At 37.7% G+C, this 24,310-nt stretch overlaps 1 protein-coding gene across 1 annotated transcript in view; it reads right to left on the reverse strand.

Annotated features, from left to right (window-relative positions):
• OVCH1 (ovochymase 1) overlaps positions 1-24,310 on the reverse strand; it is an 81,308-nt gene that overhangs the window by 3,792 nt on the left and 53,206 nt on the right. Inside the window, exons 27-32 of the mRNA XM_039255270.1 lie at positions 20,094-20,219; positions 16,493-16,522; positions 15,036-15,260; positions 8,209-8,382; positions 6,571-6,838; positions 4,418-4,578 (exon numbers count right to left, since the gene is read on the reverse strand). Of these exons, the coding sequence (XP_039111201.1) occupies positions 4,418-4,578; positions 6,571-6,838; positions 8,209-8,382; positions 15,036-15,260; positions 16,493-16,522; positions 20,094-20,219 (984 nt within the window). The remainder of the gene's footprint in view (positions 1-4,417; positions 4,579-6,570; positions 6,839-8,208; positions 8,383-15,035; positions 15,261-16,492; positions 16,523-20,093; positions 20,220-24,310) is intronic.

Here is a 24,310-nt window from a genome sequence, read left to right on the forward strand (position 1 = left end):
GGATGTATCAACTTATACTTATATATTCCTTATGTCAGGAATCTTGAAAATAGTTATGCCCTAAATCTAGCAATTCTACTTATGGGAAATTTATCTTGAGGCTATCCTAGACCTAGAAAAACACATACATAAGAAGAGCATTATTCAGCATTATTTAAATTAAAAAAAAGAAACAACCTATTTATAAGAATTGTGAAAAATCTACTATGTAGTCATTAAAATTGCATTTTGAAAGAAATTTTAAGAATACGAACCAATGCTGATAATAAGTGAAAACTCAGGATAAAACAAAACTTACAATAGGTATATTACAATTTTTTAAGTACACATAGAGTAGTATAAAAAGACAAGAAAGAAATAGGCCATAAATGTTCACATGATGGCCATGGTGAGGTGGTGAGGATGAGAATCACAGGTAGAAACTGTATTGTTTTGAATGGGAGAAAGGACATTTCTCACTCTTACCAATGAACAGAAAGGAATGGGTACAGATTAGATAAGCTAACTAAATACTTAGGGGGAAGAAGAACAGAAAGTTTCACGTTGATGTTGACACCAGGTGGTGCTGAGTGGAAGGCAAGATCCTTGGAGAACAAAAAAAAGGGGGGTATTTTTAAGAGCACCAAAACCTCACCAATGGTCCTTTCTAGAACACTGGTTCTCAACTTTGGTTGCGTATTGAAACTTCCAGGGGAAGTTTATAAAACACTAATCTAGATTCAGCAAAATCCAGGATACAAGATCGACATATAGAAGTCAATCACATTTAATGTAGAATTTAAAATGAAAAATAATACTAGTCGGGCATCAGGGTGGCTCATCGGTTAAGTGTTTGACTTCAGTTCAGGTCATGATCTCGCAATCTGAGAGTTCAAGCCCCACGTCGGACTCTGTGCTGATTTCTCAGAGCCTGGAGCTTGCTTTGGATTCTGTGTCTCCCTTTCTCTGCCCCTCCCCTGCTGGTGCTCTATCTCTCAAAGACAAAATAAACATTAATTTTTTTATTTTAAAAACCAATACTATTTATAATCACTGTTTAGAAAATGCAATGATTAGATATGTATATAGTTAGCAAAACATATACTGGATCTGTGCACTCAAAATGGCAATATTCTGGTGAAGGAAATCAAAGATGACCTAAATAAGTGGAGAAATACATTGTGTTCATGAACTGAAAGACTCATCATCATAAAGATGTCAGTTCTCCCCAACGTGATCTATATAGATTTAATGCAGTTCCTACCAAAATCACAGTAAGTGTCTTAGACGTAGATAAGCTTATTTTAAAATTCACATGGAAAAGGACAGGCCTTTGAATTGCTAAAACAATCCTGAAAAAGAATAAATTGAGAGCAATCACTTTTTAATATAAACCCTGCTCCACAGCTACAGTAACCAAGGCAGTGTGGTACTGGAGAAGGAGAGAGACATAGATTGACAGAATAGAGATCTCAGAAATAGACCCATACAAGTATATGTGCTCAGCTGATTTTTCACAAAGGCACAAAAGCAACTGATTGGAGGGAAAAGAGCCTCATCCACAGATGTTGCTGGCACAATTGGACATCCTGGGGGAAGAAAAAGAACCTTGACCAAAACCTTAAAACTTATACAAAAATTAACTAAAAATGGGTCGTGATGTTAAATGTAAAATACAAAAATTTTAGAAAAATAAGAAAAAAATGTTCAGCATGTGGGGCTAGGCAAGGAGTTCTTTGGCTTGACACTTGAAGCAAAATCTATAAAAGGAAAATGAAGAAAGTAGACTTCATCAAAATTAAAACCTAAGCTTTGTGAAAGACCCTGTTAAGAGGGTCTGCACACTGGGTGACAGGCTACAGACTGGAAGAAAATATTTGCTAACCATCTATCTGACAAAGCAGTAGTGTTTAGAATATATAAATTCTTAAACTCCACAATGTGAAAAACAATCCAAGAAAACTGACAAAAGCTGGGGCACCTGGGCAGATCGGTCAGTTGGGCGTCTGACTCTTGATTTAAGCTCAGGTCATGATCTCAGGGTCGTGGTATTGAGCCTTGTGTTAATATTCATTCTCTCTGTCCCTATCCCTCTCCCACGAGCTCGCTCTCTCCCTCCATCCTCTCTATTTGCCCCTCCACACCAGGTACAGGCACCCTCTCTGTCTCTTTAAAAAAAACAATGACCAAAGCTATGAAGAGCAATTTCACTGAACAGGTTAAAAAAAAAAAAAAGGCAAGTAGGCACACTGGAGAGATGTTCAGTATCATTGGCCATTAAGGAGATACAAATTAAAATTACAGTAAGATATCATTATATACCCATCACAATGCCTTTAAAAAAAAATAGTGACAAGAGCAAACACTTATGAGGATGTCGAGAAGCCAGATCACTCCTACATCTCTGTGGGACATACAATGGTTCCATGACTAAAAAATAGCCTGGCAGTTTCCTACAAAACTGAAACACAACTACTGTAAGACTCAGCGATGGTACTAGTGGGCATCTATCCCACAGAAATGAAAACTCCTGCTCAATTTTATTTATACAAAACCTACACACAAATGCTCACAGGAGCCTTATCTGTAATATCCAAAAGCTGGAAAAAAGGTGTTCTTCGACAGATGAATGGTGAAACTTTTACGAATGGTTAAACACCCATATCCTGGAATCCTACTCAGCAATTAAAAAGAATGAACTGTTGATACATGGACCAATATGAATAAATCTCCAGGGCATTATGCTGAGTGAAAAAAAGTTAATCCCCCAAATTTACATTCTGCATAATTTCATTTATATAACATTCTTAAAATGATGAAACTATAGAAACAGATTAGTCGGTTCCGAAGGTCTGGTGGGGAGGAGGAAATGAGCACTGCTATAAAAAGGCAACAGTATCACTTGTGGTAGTAGAAATGTTCTGTATCTTGACTGTATCAAAGTCAATACCCTGCAAGATGTTTCCATTGGTGAAACCAGGGTAGAAATACGTTGTTGTTTCTATTTCCTATAACTGCATGTGAATCTATAATTATCTCAACATAAAAAGCTTAATTAGGGGTGCAGGGGTGCCTCAGTCCATTAAGGGTGTTACTTTGGCTCGGGTCATGATCTCACAGCTTGTGAGTCTCAGGCCCACGTTTGGCTCTGTGCTGACAGCTCAGAGCCTGGAGCCTGCTTCGGATTCTGCATCTCCCTCTCTCTCTGCTCCTCCCCCATTTGCACTCTGTCACTCTCAAAAATAAACATTAAAAAATTTTTATTAAAAGCATTCAATAAGCAAAATAAGAACAACAAAACAAATACTGATGCCAGGTCCCTTGGCCTATGGTTTGTTTTATAAGCAACCCAAGAGATTATAATGCATAGCCAAGGTTAAGCAACACTGTTCTAGATGCTCTCACTGACTCAGGCAGAAAAGCACAGAAAGCAAATGGTGGGCTGAACTGTGACAGGGGTTGCAGGATGAAAATGGAGAAGACATTAAAGAGGGAAGTGAGACTATTAGCAGGGGAGCAGCCGAAGAATGCAGAAACGCAGGAGAGAGCTGGAAGAGAGCAGAAAAACTGTCCCAGGGCCCCCAGAAATCCACAGAAAGGCATGGGTGTGAAAGTGGGGACTGTTCACAGGCCTTAGTTCTGCTCCCTTCTATTTACTTTCTCGTTGAATGTGGACCCCTGCTAAGTAGGGAGGAGGGAGACTGTTACTCTCTTTCTACGCGTGATCAAGCTGAGACTCAGAGAAGTTACATAACCTGCCCAAGATCACACAGCTACTGTGTGACAGAGCCGAGATGAAAAATTCCTCACTACACGTTCACATCAGCCTTGGGTTAAACAAACATTAAAAAGGGGCGCCTGGGTGGCTTAGTGGGTCAAGCATCCGACTTTCGACTTTCGCTTAGGTCATGATCTCGCGGTTCGTGGGTTTGAGCCCCGCCTCGGGCTCTGTGCTGACTGCCAGCTCAGAGCCTGGAGCCTGTTTCAGAGTCTGTGACTCCCCCTCTCTCTGACCCTCCCCTGCTCACACTGTCTCTCTCTCCTAGAAATAAATAAAAATAAAAATAAATAAATAAATAAACATTAAAAAATAACAAGACCTTACCAAGTCATGAAAGGCACAGAAAAATTGCACATCTGATAGTTCAACTCCTGTTTTAAGTATTTAGGTAAACCTCCCCTAAAAGTGAGTCTCAGAGTCCAGAGGACATGTTAAAAACATATTTCTATGGCACTGTCGACTTCCATCAGTTAAAAACATATAAAAGTAACATGTTTAAGCAGGTGTTTCAGCTTTTAGGGAAAGTAGCTTAGAATATAAGAAAGTTTTGAAATAATTATTGGTCTTCCAAAGTATGCATAGCATTTCTAAGCAAGATGGGAGATAAAAACTGTGTGGCAAAGGTTCAAAACCTAGAGAAGAATTATCCATACTGACCTAGCTCAACAGGTTTTTCCAGATGCAGCAAAGACAGATCATCAGTAGGAGGGAACTGGGTGAAGCCAGGGTGAGTGTACACGGCTTTCACTGGTATCAAATCACCATTTCCTATGTTGGACAGGGAACTTCTTCCTATTACTAGGCCATCTGTGACCGTACTTGTCATAAGAAAAAGGAGTGGGGAAACAGACACCATGTTTAGTGAGGTTATAGTTTTTCAAAATTACTAAAAGTATATTGTCTAACATTTCTAATCTATGTTAAAATCTTTGTTATCTTGAATTCTTAGAAAATGGGGGTTTCTTATTAATTCATCCTTGAGAAAAAGTATCTACTTTCTGGCTTTCATAACATCAAACAAACAAAAAAAATTGATTTAGTATTGCTTGACAAAATTTGTGACATCTCAGGGCAATGATTCCATGTATTATTACATTCATAATATTACACATTATATGTTATACGTATATAATGGTCACTAGCACCTATTCTGAAAGTTATAGTTACTCTTCTCCCTAATACAATGCTTCTCAAAGAAATGTCTAGGAGCCACATGCATTAAATCTGGCATGTGCATTATAAATGCAGAATCCCAGACATAACTCATCAAATCAAAATTCAGAATTAAGATTCTAAGATTCCATTTATAGCAAACTCCCCAGGTGATTCTCAGCGCATGAAAGTCTTAAAACTGCTTTAATAAGGAGAACTTCTTGTGATTTCTATCAAAGGAGTGGGGGGAGGGGTGGTGGTAAGAAAATGAGTTTATCTTTTTAATGTTTTTATTTTGTATTTTTTGAGTGAGAGAGAGAGAGTGTGAGCAGGGGAGGGTCAGAGAGAGAGGGAGACACAGAATCCGAAGCAGCCTCCAGGTTCTGAGCTGTCAGCACACAGCCTGACGCGGGGCTCGAACCCAAGAACCATGAGATCATGACCTGAGCCGAAGTCAGACCCTTAACCGACTGAGCCACCCAGGCGCACCCTAGAAAATGAGTTTTTGATTCGTTGAAGGTTCCTGCTCACCAAGTTATTTGAGCAGATACTTGTATTAGAAAGCCTATCATTGAGACGCTGAAACACTAGATCTACTCACTTAACTGTGGGCCATTGTGAAGTGCTGCCAACCATATCTCTACTGCTGGGAGACCAGTATTAAAAACACCAAGATAGGTGCGCCTGGGTGGCTCAGTCAGTTGAGCGTCCAACTTCAGTTCAGGTCATGATCTCACCGCTCGTGGGTTCAAGCCCGATGTCGGGCTCTGTGCTGACAGTTCAGCCTGGAGCCTGTTTCAGATTCTGTCTCCCTCTGTCTCTGCCCCTCCACCACTCACATTCTTTTTCTCGCTCTCTCAAATAAACATACTAAAAAGATTTTAAAATATAACAAAAACATCAGTCTAACACTTCTCTGAGGAAGGAGTTTTCAGATATCTCCATCTCACATTGAGACCAAGATTCAGCTAAAATTTTTTAAAAATGTTTCTTTTAAAGGACTTCTTTAAAAACCTTTGGAAGTAGATATTTGAGAGTGGATGTGGTGATCAGTAATCAGAGCAAGAAGGAAAGGAATGCACATTTGAGCAATGCCTGTGCTCTAGATACAGTGTTAAGAAATCAACATAAGGGGCATCTGGGTGGCTCAGTCAGCTAAGTGTCCGACTTTGGCTTAGGTCATGATCTCACTGCTCATGGGTTCGAGCCCCATGTCAGGCTCTGTGCTGACAGCTCAGAGTCTGGAGCCTGCTTTGGATTCTGTGTCTCCCTCTCTATCTGCCCCTCCCCTACTCATGCTCTGTCTCTCTCTCTCAATAATAAACAGATGATTAAAAAAAATTTTTTTTAAAAAGAAGCCAATATAAAAATGTTAAGATATGTCCATTTTATAGATGAGGAAAGATAGGGGATTGTTGTTCCTTGTTAACTAAATTATACCTAAAGGCAGGAAGCACCTTCTATATTTAAAAGCTCTTAGTAGTAAATGTATTAGTGAAACGTGAAGTGTCATCCAGATACTATGCTCATTCATTTGCATGATGGGGACTGCATCATCGGCAGCTGTTTCCTGTGATGCTGGGGGGGGGTGGGCAGGAGGACACCCGTTGTGGGCCCTCATGCCGCTCTGGTGCCCCCTGCCCCACACCGGCCCACACCTGAAGCTGCAGTGCGCCGCTGTCAGGACCCACTGCTTCGCGATCAGAGCCCCTCCGCAGAAATGTTGTCCTTGGTGCTGCAGACTGACCAGCCAGGGCCATGACTTTGCAGGTGCTGCAAGGCCACCAACCACCCTGGGCGCCCCAAGCCCAGTGGGCAGCATGTTTGTGTTTCTCTCAGACCCTTCCATTAGAAACGGGTCAACAGCTGGAATTCCACATGTGTCTTGGGGTGGCTGTTTTCCAGGACTGTTTTCTACTGTGATCTCTGAGAAAAGTAACAAGAAAACATTAGATAGAAATGCTTATTTAAATCTATTAAAATCTCACAATGGAGGTGTTTATTTCTTTTGTAGGTCAGAAACTAGGAATCTTAGGGGCACCTGGGTGGCTCAGTTTGTTTAACGTCCAACTTCGGCTTGGGTCATGATCTCACAGTTTGTGGGTTCAAGCCCCACAGTGAGGTCTGTGCTGACAGCACAGAGTGTGGAGCCTGCTTCAGATTCTGTGTCTCCCTCTTTCTCTGCCCCTCCCCTGCTCATGCTCTGTCTCTCTGTCTCTCAAAAATAAACAAACATTAAAAAAAAAAAAACACTAGGATTCTTAGCAAGAGATCAGATTCCTCTTTTCTTTCATTTCTTTTAAAATGAGCAAAAATTAATGAAGTTAACTAAAGTATTAATATAGACAAACCAAAACAAATTGATTTAAAAAATATTACGCTTCATCATGAAATTACTAGACATTGTTCTTTCTTTGGCATTATGTGTGTTATCCTAGGATAATACATCTAGACATACTAAAACACTTAATACTATACGTATTCCAAGTGAGACTTATATATAAAGGAAAATCATAAAGAAAATTTCTAGGATTGTGTTTACTTCATTCTCAGATTTAAAAAGAAATCCACCAGGAAATTAAAAACAAGAGACTTTTACAAGTATATCCTGAAGATGAAAATTAAGTAAACTCTCTCAGGGCCTATAATTTGGGAATTATAAGATATGCTTATTTGTAAAGTTCCTTACTTGAAATTTCTTTTTTACACCAGAAATCCATTCATTCATTCAATTTTTGAGAGAGCAAGAGAGAGTATGAGGGAGGGAGGGCCAGAGAGAAAGAGAGAGACAGAGAAAGAGAGAGAGAGATTGAGGGAGAGAGAATCCCAAGCAGGCTCTGCACTGTCATCACAGAGCTCAACACAGGGCTCCATCTCAGGAACCATGAGATCATGACCTGAGCCCAAATCAAGAGTCTGACGCTTAATGGACTGAGCCACCCAGTTGCCCCCCGCTGGCATTTTTTAAATAGCAACTGCCTTTTATGTTTATCATTATTTCTTAAGTAGCAAAATGCCCTGGATTTTTTAAATAGCAACTGCCTTTTATGTTTATCATTATTTCTTAAGTAAAATGGCACACACATACACTTGCACACACCGCAATTAACTATTGCCTCACATGATCTATCCAAACTACCAAGGTCTTGTGCTTTAAGAAGTGGTTTGAAATGAAACTATATTGGTTTGAGTATCAAAGCAGATGACTACCAAGGAGCCTATAACCAGTGTTCCACGGGTTCTACTTTGACATATATGGTCTCTGCTTTAATAAATATATTTAAATCATTACTTACCATCGACAAGCAGTTGGGTCCCCATATTACTTTCTTGTGAATGCTTCCGAATTGTGTCTTCCAAAATAAGTTTAAAACCTCTTTCTCCCACAGACCAATCAGTCTTAAAATTCAGAGTCAGGTAAGCACCACTGGATATTAAGACAAGTTCTTTCTTGGAACCACAAAAATGTGCTGCAATATGAGATATATTCAATAATTAAAATAGTTCTTCTGGGCAGTAACATAGGAAAAAGAGGGCAAAAAGGAGACATTAAATTCTAAACTGTTAATATTGGTAAAGGGATGATTATTGATAATGCAAGGTCAAGGTTTATGGGATGGAGTTCATGATTTGACTGCAGCAGAGGAACGGTATAGATTTTAAAAGATCAAAGGGAAAAGACTAGGCTAGCATTTGATATGAAAATGATATACAACTCCATGATAATCCACAATCATAAGAATGAGAAAAGAGGCTTGCTGGTGAAGGTAAATGGACAGAGAAACAAAAGTAACAGGACAATGTTCTGGACCGAATGCTTGTGGCCCCCAACTCCACTGCAAATTCATAGGTTGAAATCCTAATTCCAAATGTGATGGTATTGAGGAGGTGAGGCCATCAGGAAGTGGTTAGGTCATGAGGCTAGAGCCCTCATGAATGGAACTAGTACCCTTAGAAGGGAGACCCAGAGAATCTCTCACTACTTTTTTTGCCACGTGAGGACAGAGCAAAAAGATAGCTATGAATTAAGAAGGGAGTTCTTACTAGACACCAAATCTTGGACTTCCAAGCCTCCAGAACTGTGAAAAGTAAATGCTTGGATTTTAAGCCACTCTGTTTACAGTATTTTTGTTACAGCAGCCCAAACTGGCTGAGACACACAGGCTGCCCAAATGCAGCCTTAATGATGACCCTTTCTTAATTCAGAAACACAAAAGTTGTTACAAAGGTGGTCCTGACAGTGACAGTGATAAGACATCTGCTGTACTTTAACTGTATATGCTACAATTTAAGTTCTCTCAGGATAAAACAGTGATACACCATTGATTTGCCTTAAAGATAATGTTATCTCACAAATCTGAGAAAGAAAGATAGGGAATCAGGGAATAGTTAACCTCCACATCATTCTTCTTCTCTTCAATGAATCTGAGTCATGAACTGGATTTGATGGGCAACTTTTGGGATGCTCTATGTCAAGGAAAAGGACTCTGGGGCAGAGTCAACATCATGCCAGAAGTTTTAAAATAATGTAAGTGGAGAAAATGTTACTGATTTAAAAAAAAAAAGATTTGGAGATGCGGGTAGATGAGGAGAAGACAGAGAAAAACAAAATATAGGATTTCTGAAGTCATTTATCAATGAAATGGTGGAGCTTAATGCTTAGAGACACAGATTCTATAGCCAAACTGCTGGTTTAGACTAGCTCTGCTATTTCCTAACTATGTGGCCCTGGGCCAATTTATTTAACATCTCAGCCTCAATTTTTCCAGCTGTATAATAGAGATAAAAATTATATTCAAATGGGATTATATGAGTTGGTATTTGCAGAGTACTTTAAGTGCTTTTAAATAAAAATAAACCTCAGCAAAATCTTTCAGCAAATTATTAGACAGATGGTTGTTGAACATGTGGAGAAGGAATCCGTGGTCATGAGAAGCCAGCAAGGGATTCTTAACATGTCACATTCAAGTAACCTAATTTAATTTTTTTGAAAGAGCTAATTAGATGATGGCTAAGGGGAAGGAGATAAACTTAATGAATCTTGATTGCAGTGAAGCACTTAATAAAGTATCTTATGATATCGTTGTGAACAGATAAAAAATGTAAGTAGATAATTATATGGCTAGGACATTTCACAGTTGATTAAACAGATTAAATAACCGTACAATGTTAACCTGGAGGGAAGGTCTTAATGGTGTGGATATGACTCCATCCTTGGTTCTGTCAAATACAGTATTTCTATTAAAAACTTAGAAATACAGGGCGCCTGGGTGGCTCAGTCGGTTGAGTGTCCGACTTCAGCTCAGGTCATGGTCTCACGGTTCGTGGGTTTGAGCCCTGCATCGGGCTCTGTGCTGACAGCTCAGAGCCTGGAGCCTGTTTCAGATTCTGTGCCTCCCTCTCTCTCTGATCCTCCCCTGCTCATGCTGTCTCTATCTCTCTCTCAAAAATAAATAAAATACTAAAAAAAAAAAAACCTTAGAAATACAACACATTTATAAAATGTGTAGGTTTAAAATGGGTGCCTAGATGAGAAGGAAATAGTGTCAATATATAATCTTGGAGATCATTTAGTTCAATCTTTCATCTGACAGTGAGTCCTTGCTAAAATAACCCTGAACATATGATTATTCACCTTGAAGATATGACGTAGAACCCTGTGAGCATTTTCTCATTTTTAATGGTTCTAATTGCTAGACACAATCTTTTTGTGACTTGGTTTCTTTATATTTAAAATGAGGATAAATGTAAACTACCTCTAGAGGATAGTTAAGAAAATTAAGCTGAGAACAAACTGAGGGCTGATGGGGGTGGGGGAGGAAAGGGGGATGATGGGCATGGAGGAGGGGCACTTGTGGGGATGAGCACTGGGTGTTATATGGAAACCAACCTGACAATAAACTATTTAAACGAAAAGAAAAGAAAATTAAGAGAGTCATACGTTCTTAGGACTGTCCCTGAATAATGGTAAATATTCAATAAGTATTAGATATCATCAGGCAGAACAAACTTCATAGATGGCCTGAGAGTCTCTGGGAGAATTCTGTAACTACTGGAAAGGAAGATTTATGATCCTTCTGTCTTCTCCAAAGTAAACACTCCCTAGTGCCCGCACCCTTCAGCATCCTGGTCATTGTTCTCTGTGTTTGTTTCAGTGTTCCCATTTGTCAGTGTTCCTTAAAATTGTTGCTTGACTAAGGTTACTATTTAATAACCAGAATGGCAGGGGTAACAGCCAGGCAGGTTAGACACTGACTGTAAAGATTCCGAGGCTGAGCTAGTGCATGCCCGCTAAGTGCCAACACTAAATTTAATACAAGGGGACAGATTCCCTTTACCTGTAATCCTTTACTAACACCGCGCTGAGGTTTTGTCATTTGACACCTCTACAATTTTTATTGCAAACATCCTGCTTTCTAAATCACCACCTCCTATCTATCCAACTTATCAGTGTTTCTCTACTATCACTGTTTGATTTCACCATGACCTGCTAGCCATCAATCCCATAAACTTTCTAAATCTAGCAGCCTCTAAGAAAGTGAAAGATTCTGTGGTAAAGGGATGCAGAGAAATGGGGTAATAGCTAAATTTCTTGTTCGATTTTGTTTAAAAGAATGGGTAATACTGGAACGTGTTTGAAACTGATGAGAGTGGTAGAGGGGATGGATGATAACTGAGAGAGGGTTAACTAGAGGAAATTTCTAAGGAGCTAGTAAGTTTTAACTTTTCATCTCTAGCCCAATCTTTTCCTCTAGCTCAAGAGCTCTACCTTTAGCTACCTATTGCCAACTCTACCTGGTAGAGTATTATACCATTAAGAATTTAACGTGGCCCAAACAGATCTCTCCCCGTGAATCTGTTTCTTCCTCTAGTATTCCCCATCTCTGTAAATGCCACCATCTCCAACCTGTCACTCCAGACTAATCCTTGATTTGCACCTTTAATTCCATATGCAATTCACCCAGAAATCCTATGAATTCTGTCTCCAGATCTGTCCACTTCACTTGTACTCCACAGTTGACATCCTTTCATAAGGCAGCATCTATCTTTTGTCTAAAACAGATACTAATAGGGCATTCTGCAATGATGGAACATTCTGAATGAGACTGTCCACTATTACATGTAGTAACTGAGCACTTAAATATGGCTAATACCACCTTTTATTTAACTAATTTAAATGTAAATAACATCATGAACTGGACAGTGCAGATGTAGAATAACACAAAAGCCTCATAACTTTAGAGACAGTTCACCCTGTCACCCTAAAATTTACTCCTGATCCAGCAGCTAGAGCATCCTTCAAATTACTCCCTTGCCAAAAAACCTTTAATGACCTCCCCTTGGATTGGAACAAAACCCAAAGTCATTGCCATAGCCTGAGCTGCACAGTGGCAAAGCCTCCATCTCACCTTATTCCCATCTGTCCTCACTCAGTCTCCAATCACTCTGATGCCTGACAGTTACCCAGCTTACCAAGCTTTCCCCAGATTCAAGGCCATTTTCTCAGCTATATCAAATATTTACTATGTGTTGGGTAGTACTCTACTCACATACTGGAGATACAGTAATAAAGATGAAACAGTCCTGCTCTCAGGCCATTTTCATTCTGATGGCAGGAGACAGATTATTAACAAATACATACTTTGCTAGGTCATGATGAATGCCAAGAAGAAGAGATGGAGGAGGCCTGTTTCCCTCATGTGACAGAGGTCTTAGATAAGGTAACATTTAAACATTAGATACCTAAATGAACTGAACACATATACGTACCTTTCCTCTACAACTTAATTCCTTCAGATTATTTTTTAACAATTATTTTCAATTATTTGATTGTTTATTGTTATCTCATATTATCATTTTCTTATTTATTCCCTGTCTTCCCAAGAGAAGATGGCAGAGATCATTTCTGACTTGTTCACTACTGTATGTCCACTGTGCCTAACCCATTGGGAAGTGCTTAATAATAAATGAATTTAACCTGTACATTTAATCTAGTATTTACTAGTTACTGATACCTTACACTCGTAGGATAGGTAAATGAAAGAAGACCAGATGAACCTTAATTTTGATAATTTATTTTCATTAAGATATTATAAAAGTATTGCAATGGAAACTATTTGGATGCTATATACTACTCCATTTACACTTACACAAGTAACTAAAACCTATTAACTAAATAGGTGTTACTACTTAGGAATTCTACTTAAGTAAATAGAAAGATTTATTAAGAAAAGATAATGTGGTTCCATATACAGGATAGTCCTTCTAACTAGGTGGGAGGGAGATTGGCAATGGGGTTCTATGCTCACTAGTTTACAAATGATTACATAAACTGTATGTTTCATGGAAATGAAATTATATAAATATGTAAAATTGTATTAAATAAAATTGCATGCACTACCAAACTATTTGTAGCTTCCTTATTTTTATAGAGAGATATAGAAGCTAATTATCAAAATATAAGTAGTCATATTTATAATCATTTGACATTTCTGAATTTTTTATTTATTACAAGTTTTAAAGAAGAATAACGCTGCCAGATTGAAAGATACTAAAAAATAAAAAAGAGAAAAGTTGCCCCTGACATTCAGAAATGGGTTTGGTGGGAGTGCCTGGGTGGCTCAGTTGGTTAAGTGTCCAACTTTGGCTTAGGTCATGATCTCACATTTTGTGGGTTCAAGCCCCATGTAGAGTTCTGTGCTGACAGCTCAGAGCCTGGAGACTGCTTCAAATTCTGTGTGTGTGTGTGTCTCTCTCTGCCCCTCCCTCGCTGGTGCGTGTGCGCTCTCTCTCTCTCTCTCTCTCTCGCTCACGCTCTCTCTCTCAAAAATAAACATTAAAAAAAAAGACACGGGTTTGGCACTCACAGTTAGACCATATGCTGTTGTACATAAACAATCTCACAGAACATCAGCGTAAGATAGGACTCTTTGAATCTATGATAAGGTGTGACAAAACACAAGGTCACGTGCAACCCCCAAAATATCAAACATCGACCTCTCTTGGCTAAAATGAGGGCTTGCCACTTCTTTTCCAAATGCAGTTTTACCCTTGTTGGAGTCAGTCCTCCCTATGATTGAGATACTAATCATAAAATTACTCCACTTCACACCAACCAATCTCAAGCAAAGTCCTTAGACCCTCTCCAAAGCCCAAATCCTATACTAGGTTCTTTCTAACTCTCTCTCTTACTGAGATACCACCATGGTGTGATCCTGAGGTCTTTGGCTGTAGAACTTGGTGAGAGTTAAGTTACAGGGTCTGATGCTATAGATACCTCATATTAATCTTAAGAGCTGAGAGCCTGAAATGTTGTATCTGATGCCCCCACACCAGTTGCTTGAAATTCTCTGATAGGAACTAAATTGATTGATAAGAAAAAGTTAGGTACCTTTAGAATTTCAAAGCAAATTGCTGAGCTTGCTGGTGTTATAAATTACATGATCTCACAGTAGAGATCAGAGTCCCAGAAAAAGATAGTATTAAAACTTTCCTCTTGCTCTTTGGGATAGGTAGATTGTAATGACATCCTGAGGAGAACTCACTGGAGACTGAAGAAGGTGATGCAGTATTGGATTATAAAATCTTTGGAAAAGTTTTCTTCTATGAGTCAGTCTCAGAGCAGGATATTGCCTGACATTCAAGTGTGATGGACATCATATGGTCAATAAACCTCTGAAGATTATTCAAGCTAATTGGCCTTTTTCACCTTTTATTTTACCCTGGGTCTAAAAAGGGCCACTATTACTGTGAGGATGAAACCTGAGTAAACATAGTTTCAAAAAGTTACCTAAAAATGCAGTGCACTAATTGAACCCTTAAATTATAGGACCTTCTGAGGAAAACAAAACAAAACAAAACAGAATTAGATTGCCCCCTAATGGTAAAATGAGATAGGAATCAGCTAAAATCAGGAAGAACTGAAGTTACAGGTAAAGATCCAGTGAGTGTGGTCCAAGTTCATCCCATTGTGCTCAATCAGTACTGCTCTGGGATCCTGACGAAGAATCTCATGAAAAATCACTGACCACAAATTACATGTTCCCCAAGATAAATGTAGGTCCACATATATGTATTATATAAATGCCACTTAATGTAGACTATTTAAGAAAGATCAGTTTACCAAGTAATCTTGATTGCTGATCTGGTCCATCATAAATACTGACATAATCCCATTCACAGTTCCAAGATTCTTCTGTTATAAAGTCTTTAATCACTGCCTTCATTTTACTTCCTGACACGGAATAAAAAGTCCAAGTGCAGTTCAGCATGTTGGGATAAATGTGAGGATAATTGGGAGATGTGATCTCAGTAGAACTAACGGGAATCAAATCCAATACTGGACATCCTTGAGGCAAAAAGAAAAAAAATATTTAACACAATACTCAAGGAGTGCAGTTATTTTCTGAGTCTAGTTGTAATGACTACAATGAGGTTATTACAACCTAAACTGCAGTGTACTTTAATTAATTTCTGTCACTCCTTCTTTGTACCCACAGTTCCAAATGACTTTTGTTTTGAAAAACCGATGGACTCCTTCAGAATAAGACAGACTGAACTTCTTTGACTTCGGTTCACAAAGTGTGAACCACTAAATCACCCACATCTATAGTTCAATGTAGTTTTGTTGCTTATATTTAATATACAACCTTATTTAATATTCAGAATCATGAGAAATAGATTTTATCATCTTCAGTCCACAGATGAATGATCTATCACTTTGATATTCAATAGATCTGTCCTAAGACTTGTAGGACTTGCCCAGGTTTGCAAATGCCACAACAATATTTCATTTCCCACACAGTGCCAGGAAAGATAACTCCAACACCACAAAGTGGGAGCGGAGAACAAAGGAAGAAGGTTGAGAAACTGATCTGGGTACTCGGTTAGATTGAATTCCTGAATAAATTATGTGCTCCTAAAGTTCAGCCTCACGGCATGTACCATTCAAGTGTAAACATTTATTAGGGAAATTTGGATCACTTTCAGATAGGTGAAATGCATAAATTAAGATTCATAAGAGTTAAGTGGCTATCCCAAAAAGAGAACTGAAGAATTCAGTGACATTTGGGGCCTACTCCAAATGTCACAGGTATCATCTAACCTAAAATTAATTCTATCCAAAAATTGATTTACTTCATCAGTAATCTTATCATCTTAGTTTCACTCTGCAATGGTCCAGCAAAGAAAAACAGGGAAAATATATATGTAATCCAAAAGATAAAATATATGGGAAGAATGGCAATGAACAGACTTCAAATAGCTACAAGGATTCCATAGACAAAACAGGTGTGTTTCTCACCCATTATTTGAATACGGTGCTACCTCCTCACCCTTTATTCCCTAATGTGCCCCAGGTCTCCACAACTCCTAAAATTTGGTATAAGGAAATTAATACAAATAAATATGTTACTATAACGTGACTAGAATCAAGCCACAAATACCTGAAAGTTTTTGACAAGTCAGAGTACACTTCTTACTAAATTGCGTTTAACAGCAATCATTTTCCACTCTATTTTCACAATATCATATAATGAAAGCCAAGCCAACTGGATTCCTTATCACCTTTTATGGTCTTACCTTGATCATTATTTTTCCCTCTCTTGGAATCTAGAATAAGAGAATATTCAGTGTCAATGCACCCAACTAAATACTTTATATTCCTTTATTCTTCTGATTATAAAAGTGATACATGCACCTTGCAAAAAATTTCAAAATACAGAGAAGAGAGTCCAAAGAAGATAAAAAGTCTCTTGTAGTCCCACCCAGTAAGTAACCAATATTCATGTTTTAACATAAATCTGGCAAAGTCTTTCCTATGAAATATATACAACTTTTAAAAAAGTTGTATACCACTTTACACCATTAAAACCATTTTCCGCCACTTAATTTATTGTGACTATTTTTCCATAATATTAAAAATTTCGGATAAATTTTAATGATTCTATGTTTTTGATCCACGTAGATGTAACATAATTTATACAGATATATTTTAATTTGTAATTTCAAACTATGAATGATGAGTCAGATCTTTAAAAACTATACATGGGGTATAATTTTGCTATGATTGGAAAACATCTACACTAAAGGTTTTCTATGTTTATCTGACATAGAAATTGAGTATATGTAATAAAAGCATCCTGAGTTGACACCTCATACACTGGCTCTCAGCCGGAGGATTCCCATAAGCAAATGGATGCATTTCTTACCCGTTCACTAGATGTGGAGCTACCTCCTTACCCTCTTCTCCCTAATCTGCCCCAGCTGAAATGCCATTTCCTTTATTTAAATAATTGTTGCACACCAACTATTTACTAGGCATGGCTGTAGGTTTTGGAAATAACTGCAATGGGGCATGTTCGGTGGGACTGAGGAACAGCAAGAAGGGTGGTGTGCCAATGCAGAGTGAACATTGGGGGAAATGGTAGAAGAACTGAAGGAGGTAGCCGAGGTCCCAATCATACAGCATCTTGTAGGCCACTCTAAGGACTTTGAATGAGTTGAGAAAATACTGGAGGATTATATGCAGAGGAGCTATTTTATTCATTTTAAAATAGTCATTCTAGCTGTTATGAATAAAGCGGACTAAACAAAGGCTGCTTGTATAAGGATGCTATGGTAGAACTGTTGGGAACTACTTGCTGACAAGCTCACAGATTAACTATACACAAAATGGGATATGAGAAGATAAGGCAAGAATGACCAAGATCCTTAGCTTGAGCAATTAATTAATAAATGGGAGTTGTCATCCACTGAGATGGGAAAGATTGCTGAAGGAAGGAATTTGGAGGCAGAGTAAGAAATCCAGAGTTTCATTTCGGTCACATTAAATTTGAGATGCTTATTAAATATCCAAGTGGAGAGGGAGGTAACTGGTGATACCGTGCTGGAGGTCAAAAATAAAAAAGAATTTGGAACTACATTTGGGAGTTATCCATATTGATGGTATTGAAAGCTAGGGATTGGGTGAGGTCACTAAGGAGTGAGTACAGGCAAAGAAGAAATGAGAGTCAAAGACTGGGTCCGGGGACACCTCTACCTTTAGTGGCAGAGAAAACAAAGAGCAGCCAGCCAAGGGACTCTGAAGGAGATGAGTGAGGTAAGAGAACGCAAGGAGAGTGGTTTCCTTGAGGCCAAGACAAGTAGATTCCAAAAGGAAGGTGAGCTTATCTGGGTCAAATGCTGTGGGGCTGAGAAGGAACTACTAGATCTGGACTTGCGGACATCATTGGTAACTTTGATAAGACTGATGCCTGTGGAATGGTAACAAAAAAAAGCCATTTGGGAATGGATTTAAGAAAAAAAAATGAGAGAGCAAAAGAGGAGACAGTGAGTAGAAATAAATTTTATGCCTTTTGTGATAAGAGAACAAAGAGAACCCTAAGTTTTCCTACAATTCCATTGCCATCCTTTACCAAACTAAACAGGATCCCTCCATTGTATATTATTCTAGCATATCATATTTTTCCTTCAAAACAGTAGTTTTTTCACTCTATATTTTTCTGTATGATTATTTGATTACTGACTATCTCCTTGACTATAAACTCTACTAGGGCAAGGACTGTTGCCAGACTAAATTAAATACTGTTAGTAGAAAGGTCTCTCCAATTGTATCCATTTACATTTTTATTATTATTTTTTTTTGGACTACAAGCAATTTTTCAAGTTTTAATATGTTAACATTATTTAAAAAAAAAAAAAAGAAAGATCCTTACTTTAGGTTATGTCACAAGCTGAATGGGGAAAATATCTTCAGTCTTGCTCAGATCTTAACCTTATTTACTTTTTTTTTTTTTTACAAAGTCAAATTAGTTTCCACATAACACTCAGTGCTCATCCCCACAAGTGTCCTCCTCCATGCCCATCCCCCCTCCCCCCTCCATTTACATTTTTTTAAATGTTTTTTTTTATTTATTTATTTCTAGGAGAGAGAGAGCGCGAACAGGGGAGGGTCAGAGAGAGAGGGAGTCACAGACTGAAACAGGCTCCAGGCTCTGAGCTGGCAGTCAGCACAGAGCCCGACGCGGGGCTCGAACCCATGAACCGCGAGATCATGACCTAAGCGAAAGTCGGACGCTTAACCAAGCCACCCAGGCGCCCCATCCATTTACATTTTTAATGAGTATAGATGGATTAATCTTTTACTAACATTTTATTTACTTTAGAGAGAAAGAGAGGAGGGGAAGGGGCAGAAAGAGAATAGCAACAGAGAGTCCCAAGCAGACTCCACACACAGTATGGAGCCTCACTCGGGGCTCAAACTCATGAACTATGAGATCATGACCTAAGCTTAAATCAAGAGTTGGACACTTAACTGACTCAGCTACCCAGGTGCTCCTGCATTGATTAACCTTACAGTTGAAGTAATTCTAATAACTGTTCAGAATTAAATCCAAGTTGCAAATGTTTTCTCCATGATATCCAATTTCTATAATTTGCAATAGTTCTAGATTAATAGTTCTCAATTTTCATAATGCTATCGGTGTCTTCACCCAAACCACAGGAATGTTGGTCAAGGCATATTTTTAAATAATCAGACTGCAACCAATATGAATAAACTATCCACCAAACAAATGAAAAAGAACTAATTGCTCTTGATATTAGCACACTAAGGACATTAATTTCAAAAGAGAAAAACTATTTGACACTTTCATGCTAAGGCTAAAAGTTTCCTACTATATTGTTATAATCATCTAAATATCCAGAAAAATCGACAAAATTCTTAGGTGTTATAAGAAAAAATGATAAATCTGATTTAAAAACCCTTTTTTAAAATGTTTGTTTATTTTTGAGAGAGAGAGAGACAGAGTACAAGTGGGGGAGGGACAGAAAAAGAGGGAAACACAGAATCAGAAACAGGCTCCAGACTCTGAGCTGTCAGCACAGAACCTGATGTGGGGCCCCAACTCATGAACTGTGAGATCGTGACCTGAGCTGAAGTCGGATGCTCAACCGAATGAGCCACCCAGGCGCCCTTAAATCTGATTGATCTTACACTTTATAAAGGTTTAGCTTGAGGCCTCCACAAATTGCAGAAGTCACATTTTAAACACTGTCTTTTCTTCTCCCGTAAAGCTAATAAAATAAAGAATTCAATGTTTATTTAATGATAGATTTTTCCTAATAAAGCACAAAACAAACAAAACATATTCATAAACATCTATGAAAGCAATAGACTTACCAGGAATATGAAAAGAATATCTCAAAGAAAATTCTTCCTCAGCCAAACTGACATTGTATGTGAAAATCAACATCATTAGAGGACCATGAGATTTTAATGAAGGTGAATTTCCTTCACATAATTTTCCTGGCCCCAAATAAAGAAAAACACAAAGAAGCATACAAAAACTTATTATTCATCAAAGCTAAGGTTACTGAACAAAGTAAGAGAAAAAAATCCTGTTTTTGAAATTATAAATTTATACCATCTGCACTCCCAAGAATATAAAAATGAGAAAATTAAGCAGAATAAAACCCAGTTAGAATAGAAAGAAAGATGTTCCAGATTCCTGGAATCTAAGTAGTTCTAAGGACGGGGTCCAAAACCAAATAGAACACAGGACCCAGTTCTTACAATGTCTGGAAATAAGCTAGGTAGAACTCTTTATTTTTTTTTAAAGATTTTTTTTTATTTTTAAGCAATCTCTACATCTAATGTGGGGCTTGAACTCACAATTGTGTGATCAACAGTTGCATGCTGCACTGACTGAGCCAGCCAGGCACCACTAGGTAGATTTCTTTTAAGTGATGTATTATAAAAGGAAAGACAACGAGGTCTAGCTAATCCTCAGGGAACTAAAACATTATTCTTGTCACCAGACTGAAATAATCATATATAGGGAATATGTTTGAGACGCAGCTACATATAACTCTCATTTACCTACAGCATAACTAAATGAGTAAGAGGCAAGGTATAGCAATTAGCTTACTTCTCATGACCAACCATTTCTAACTTTAAGTGATCATACATAGTATTTTCTGAAACAAACATTTCTAAGGAAGGTAGTTTGCTCTAACACTCAATAGTATCAAGGCTTCAAGTCAATGATTCTAAGAATTAAGTTTTTCACTATTACAGAGAAACTCTGCCCTTTTTAGTAAACAGATGTCCATGGGATCAATTTCATTGTGACAAGAAACAAAATAAGAGATTTAATTCAGATTGCATAGTAACCTATATGAGAATATTCACTAACCCTTCTTGTGAAAAGAGACTAATGGTTAATCTAGGGCTTTATGCTCTTAAGATCACATGGGTCAATAGTTTGTCATTTCTTGGAAAATGAACAGAATAAAAATCAAAGCTTTGGAGACTCTGGTTTTAACTTGAAATTTAATCACAGCTGCAACAAAAATATTGGAGCCTATACATTTATTTTTAGAGATCTGAAAATTTTTAATCCTGATTTGTTAACATTCCCTATGTTATTTACCTTAAACTTTTTTCAGAGCTGTTGAAAATTTCAGGCTTATTATTTATTTTGAAATTTTGTTCCTATTGAGGCAGAAAAGTTTTTAATTACATAGGAATTTATCAATAATTATTTGTTTCTTATATTGTTTTTATAGGAGAAGGTCCTTCTCCGTCAACAGATATTTATCATGTTTTTCTACTTTGTATGGCTTAAGAAAAATGCTTAACTCTTTAGCTCTTGTACAAAATTATTAAAAATATAATTTATATCTTCCTTTCTGGTTTGTGAAGCCAAATTTCTTATACTTGTGTTATATGTTCTCTTTCATTCTATTTATTCCTTTTTTTTTTTTTTTATTTTTTTATTTTTTTATTTTTTTTTTATTTTTTTTATTTATTTTTTTTTTTTTTACAAATAGTTTATTGTCAAATTAGTTTCTACATAACACTCAGTGCTCATCCCCAAAGTGCCCTCCTCCATGCCCATCCCCCCCTCCCCCGCACAACCATCAGTCCTCAGTTTTTGTCAGCATTCAAGAGTCTCTCATGGTTTGCCTCTCTCCCTTTCCCCCACTATTTCCGCCCTTCTTCTCCCCCTTGTTCCTCCGTCAAGTTCCTCCTAATCCTCCTATACGTGCAAACATATGATATTTGTCCTTCTCTGCCTGACTTATTTCGCTCAGCATAACACCCTCAAGGTCCATCCATGTTGCTACACATGGCCAGATTTCATTCTTTCTCATTGCCATGTAGTATTCCATGGTATAGATAAACCACATCTTCTTGATCCATTCATCTGTTGATGGACACTTAGGCTCTTTCCATGTTTTAGCTATTGTGGAGAGTGCTGCTATGAACATTGGGGTACATGTGCTCCTATGCCTCAGCATTTCTGTATCCCTTGGGTAAATTCCTAGCAGTGCTATTGCTGGGTCATAAGGGAGTTCTATTGTTAGTTTCCTGAGGAACCTCCACACTGTTTTCCAGAGTCATTCTATTTATTCCTACTCATGTGTGTCTCTGTGTGTATGTACTACTCTGTTTTAATTATCATTGTTTAAAGGTATGGTCTTTTTAAAAAATTTTTAATAGTATATTTATTTTTGAGACAGAGAGAGGCATAGCATGAGTGGGGGAGGGGCAGAGAGAGAGGGAGCCTCAGAATCTGAAACAGGCTCCAGTCTCTGAGCTGTCCTCACAGAACCTGATGTGGGGCTTGAATCCACAAACTGCAAGATCATGACCTGAGCTGAAGTTGGACGCTTAACCAACTGAGCCCCCAGGAACCCCTTAAGGTATGTTGTAATATCTGATGATTTGCCTTATCACCAAAAAGAAAATAAAAGTCAAAACCTCTGGGGACCCTGGTTTTAACTTGAAATTTAATCAATACAGTCTCCCAAAACATTTTCAGCTAGTGCTATTTACTCTACAGATAAATAGTTATTATCAGTTTCTTCCTCACTCTCTGAAAAAAAAATTCTCATGAGATTTTTCTGGGAAATACACTATATTTATACATTAATTTGGTGTGAATTAATTGTGTCTTCCAGGTTTAGAACATGGTACATTTCTCCATTCCTATCTAAATGTTTGTGTGTATGTGTGTAAAGTTTTACATTTGCACAATAAATCTCACACTTAATTTTAGGATCATGTCAAAAAGAAAACCACAGGCCCCAAATAGAGTCATTTATGTGAGGCCATGTCACTAAACTTGGACTTAAGACCTAACCTAACTGCAGTTCAACCCTCCCCAGAAATGCAGTCTTAACCAGTCAGTCGAGAATTTTTTGGTTAGCACCAATAAGCACCATATGTGTCATATGGGCCCTCTCCATAACCCAAAGGAAGAGAAAGCAATCTGTACAAGATGCCTTTTCTTTTGCTAATGTTCTCGTCTGTTTTTGTCTATAAAACCCTTTTATTTTGTACAGTTCCTCAGAGCATCTCTCTACTTGCTAGATAGAATGCTGCACAATGCAGGAGTCCCTTAATAAGGCCAGTTAAGTCTTCAAATTTATTTGGTTGAATTTTCTTTAACAGTTATTCTTATAGTTTTTTTTTTGTTGCTTATTATAATTATTTTTCCATTCTATCTTCTATTAATTTTACTGGTATGATTTTAAGGGTATGATTGCTGTATATTTAATTTATAGCTATTTTCCCTCATGTGACATCATTCTATGTAATACATTTTTCAATATTAAACTATCCTTGTATTCCTGAGATAAGTCATATTTGGTTATGTTCAATATTGAGTAGCTAACTGACCTCAAGCACTGAATTAACCCCCAGAACTTATATATTTAATTTGCAAAAACTGAAATTTTAGGAAAGAAGTAGGAAATAGTACATATGTTTTATGAACTTATTCTAAGAAAAACAGGCATATAGTTCATTAACACTATAAATTATAACTGACATAGCTAATGTACTCTTTCCCTTTTATTTTTTTGTTCTTCCAAACTTTGTGTACTCTGACACCCTTATTGATGGAGAGGCACTAGCAAAGCATCAGTCTCATCTTTCCCTCTAAGCAACACAATTTTAAGAGTAGGCATGAAAACATATGTTTAGAATTTAAACACAACAGAAACTTGCTTTCCTCTCTATTGATTAACATACATTCTCTCATTTAATTCCCAAAACAATCTCACTGGCAGTACAAGTAACAGACATCCTATAAGGCAGGGAAGGAAGAAGTGTAGATAATTTCCAAGGATACCGGGCCCAGATTCTACATTCTTCCCATAATAAACTGTGGCCTTGTTGATGCTAAATGGACTTAGGAACCAGGAACTTTCAGTGTTTATTAACATTTCCTTAGGTAGAAATACAAAGGTTTTTAATGCACCTACTTCTGGGATGGTAACGTAAGTTCAAAGAACAAAAGGAGAGTGAATTAGCAATTTTATCAATTCTGGCAGGATCCTACCTAGGGAGAGAGGAACACTGGCCTTTCTTAGGGAGTCAAAGGCCAC

The sequence above is a fragment of the Hyaena hyaena genome, unplaced genomic scaffold (assembly GCF_003009895.1).
Source record: "Hyaena hyaena isolate Hyena2069 unplaced genomic scaffold, ASM300989v1 scaffold_520, whole genome shotgun sequence".
Classification (NCBI taxonomy): domain Eukaryota; kingdom Metazoa; phylum Chordata; class Mammalia; order Carnivora; family Hyaenidae; genus Hyaena; species Hyaena hyaena.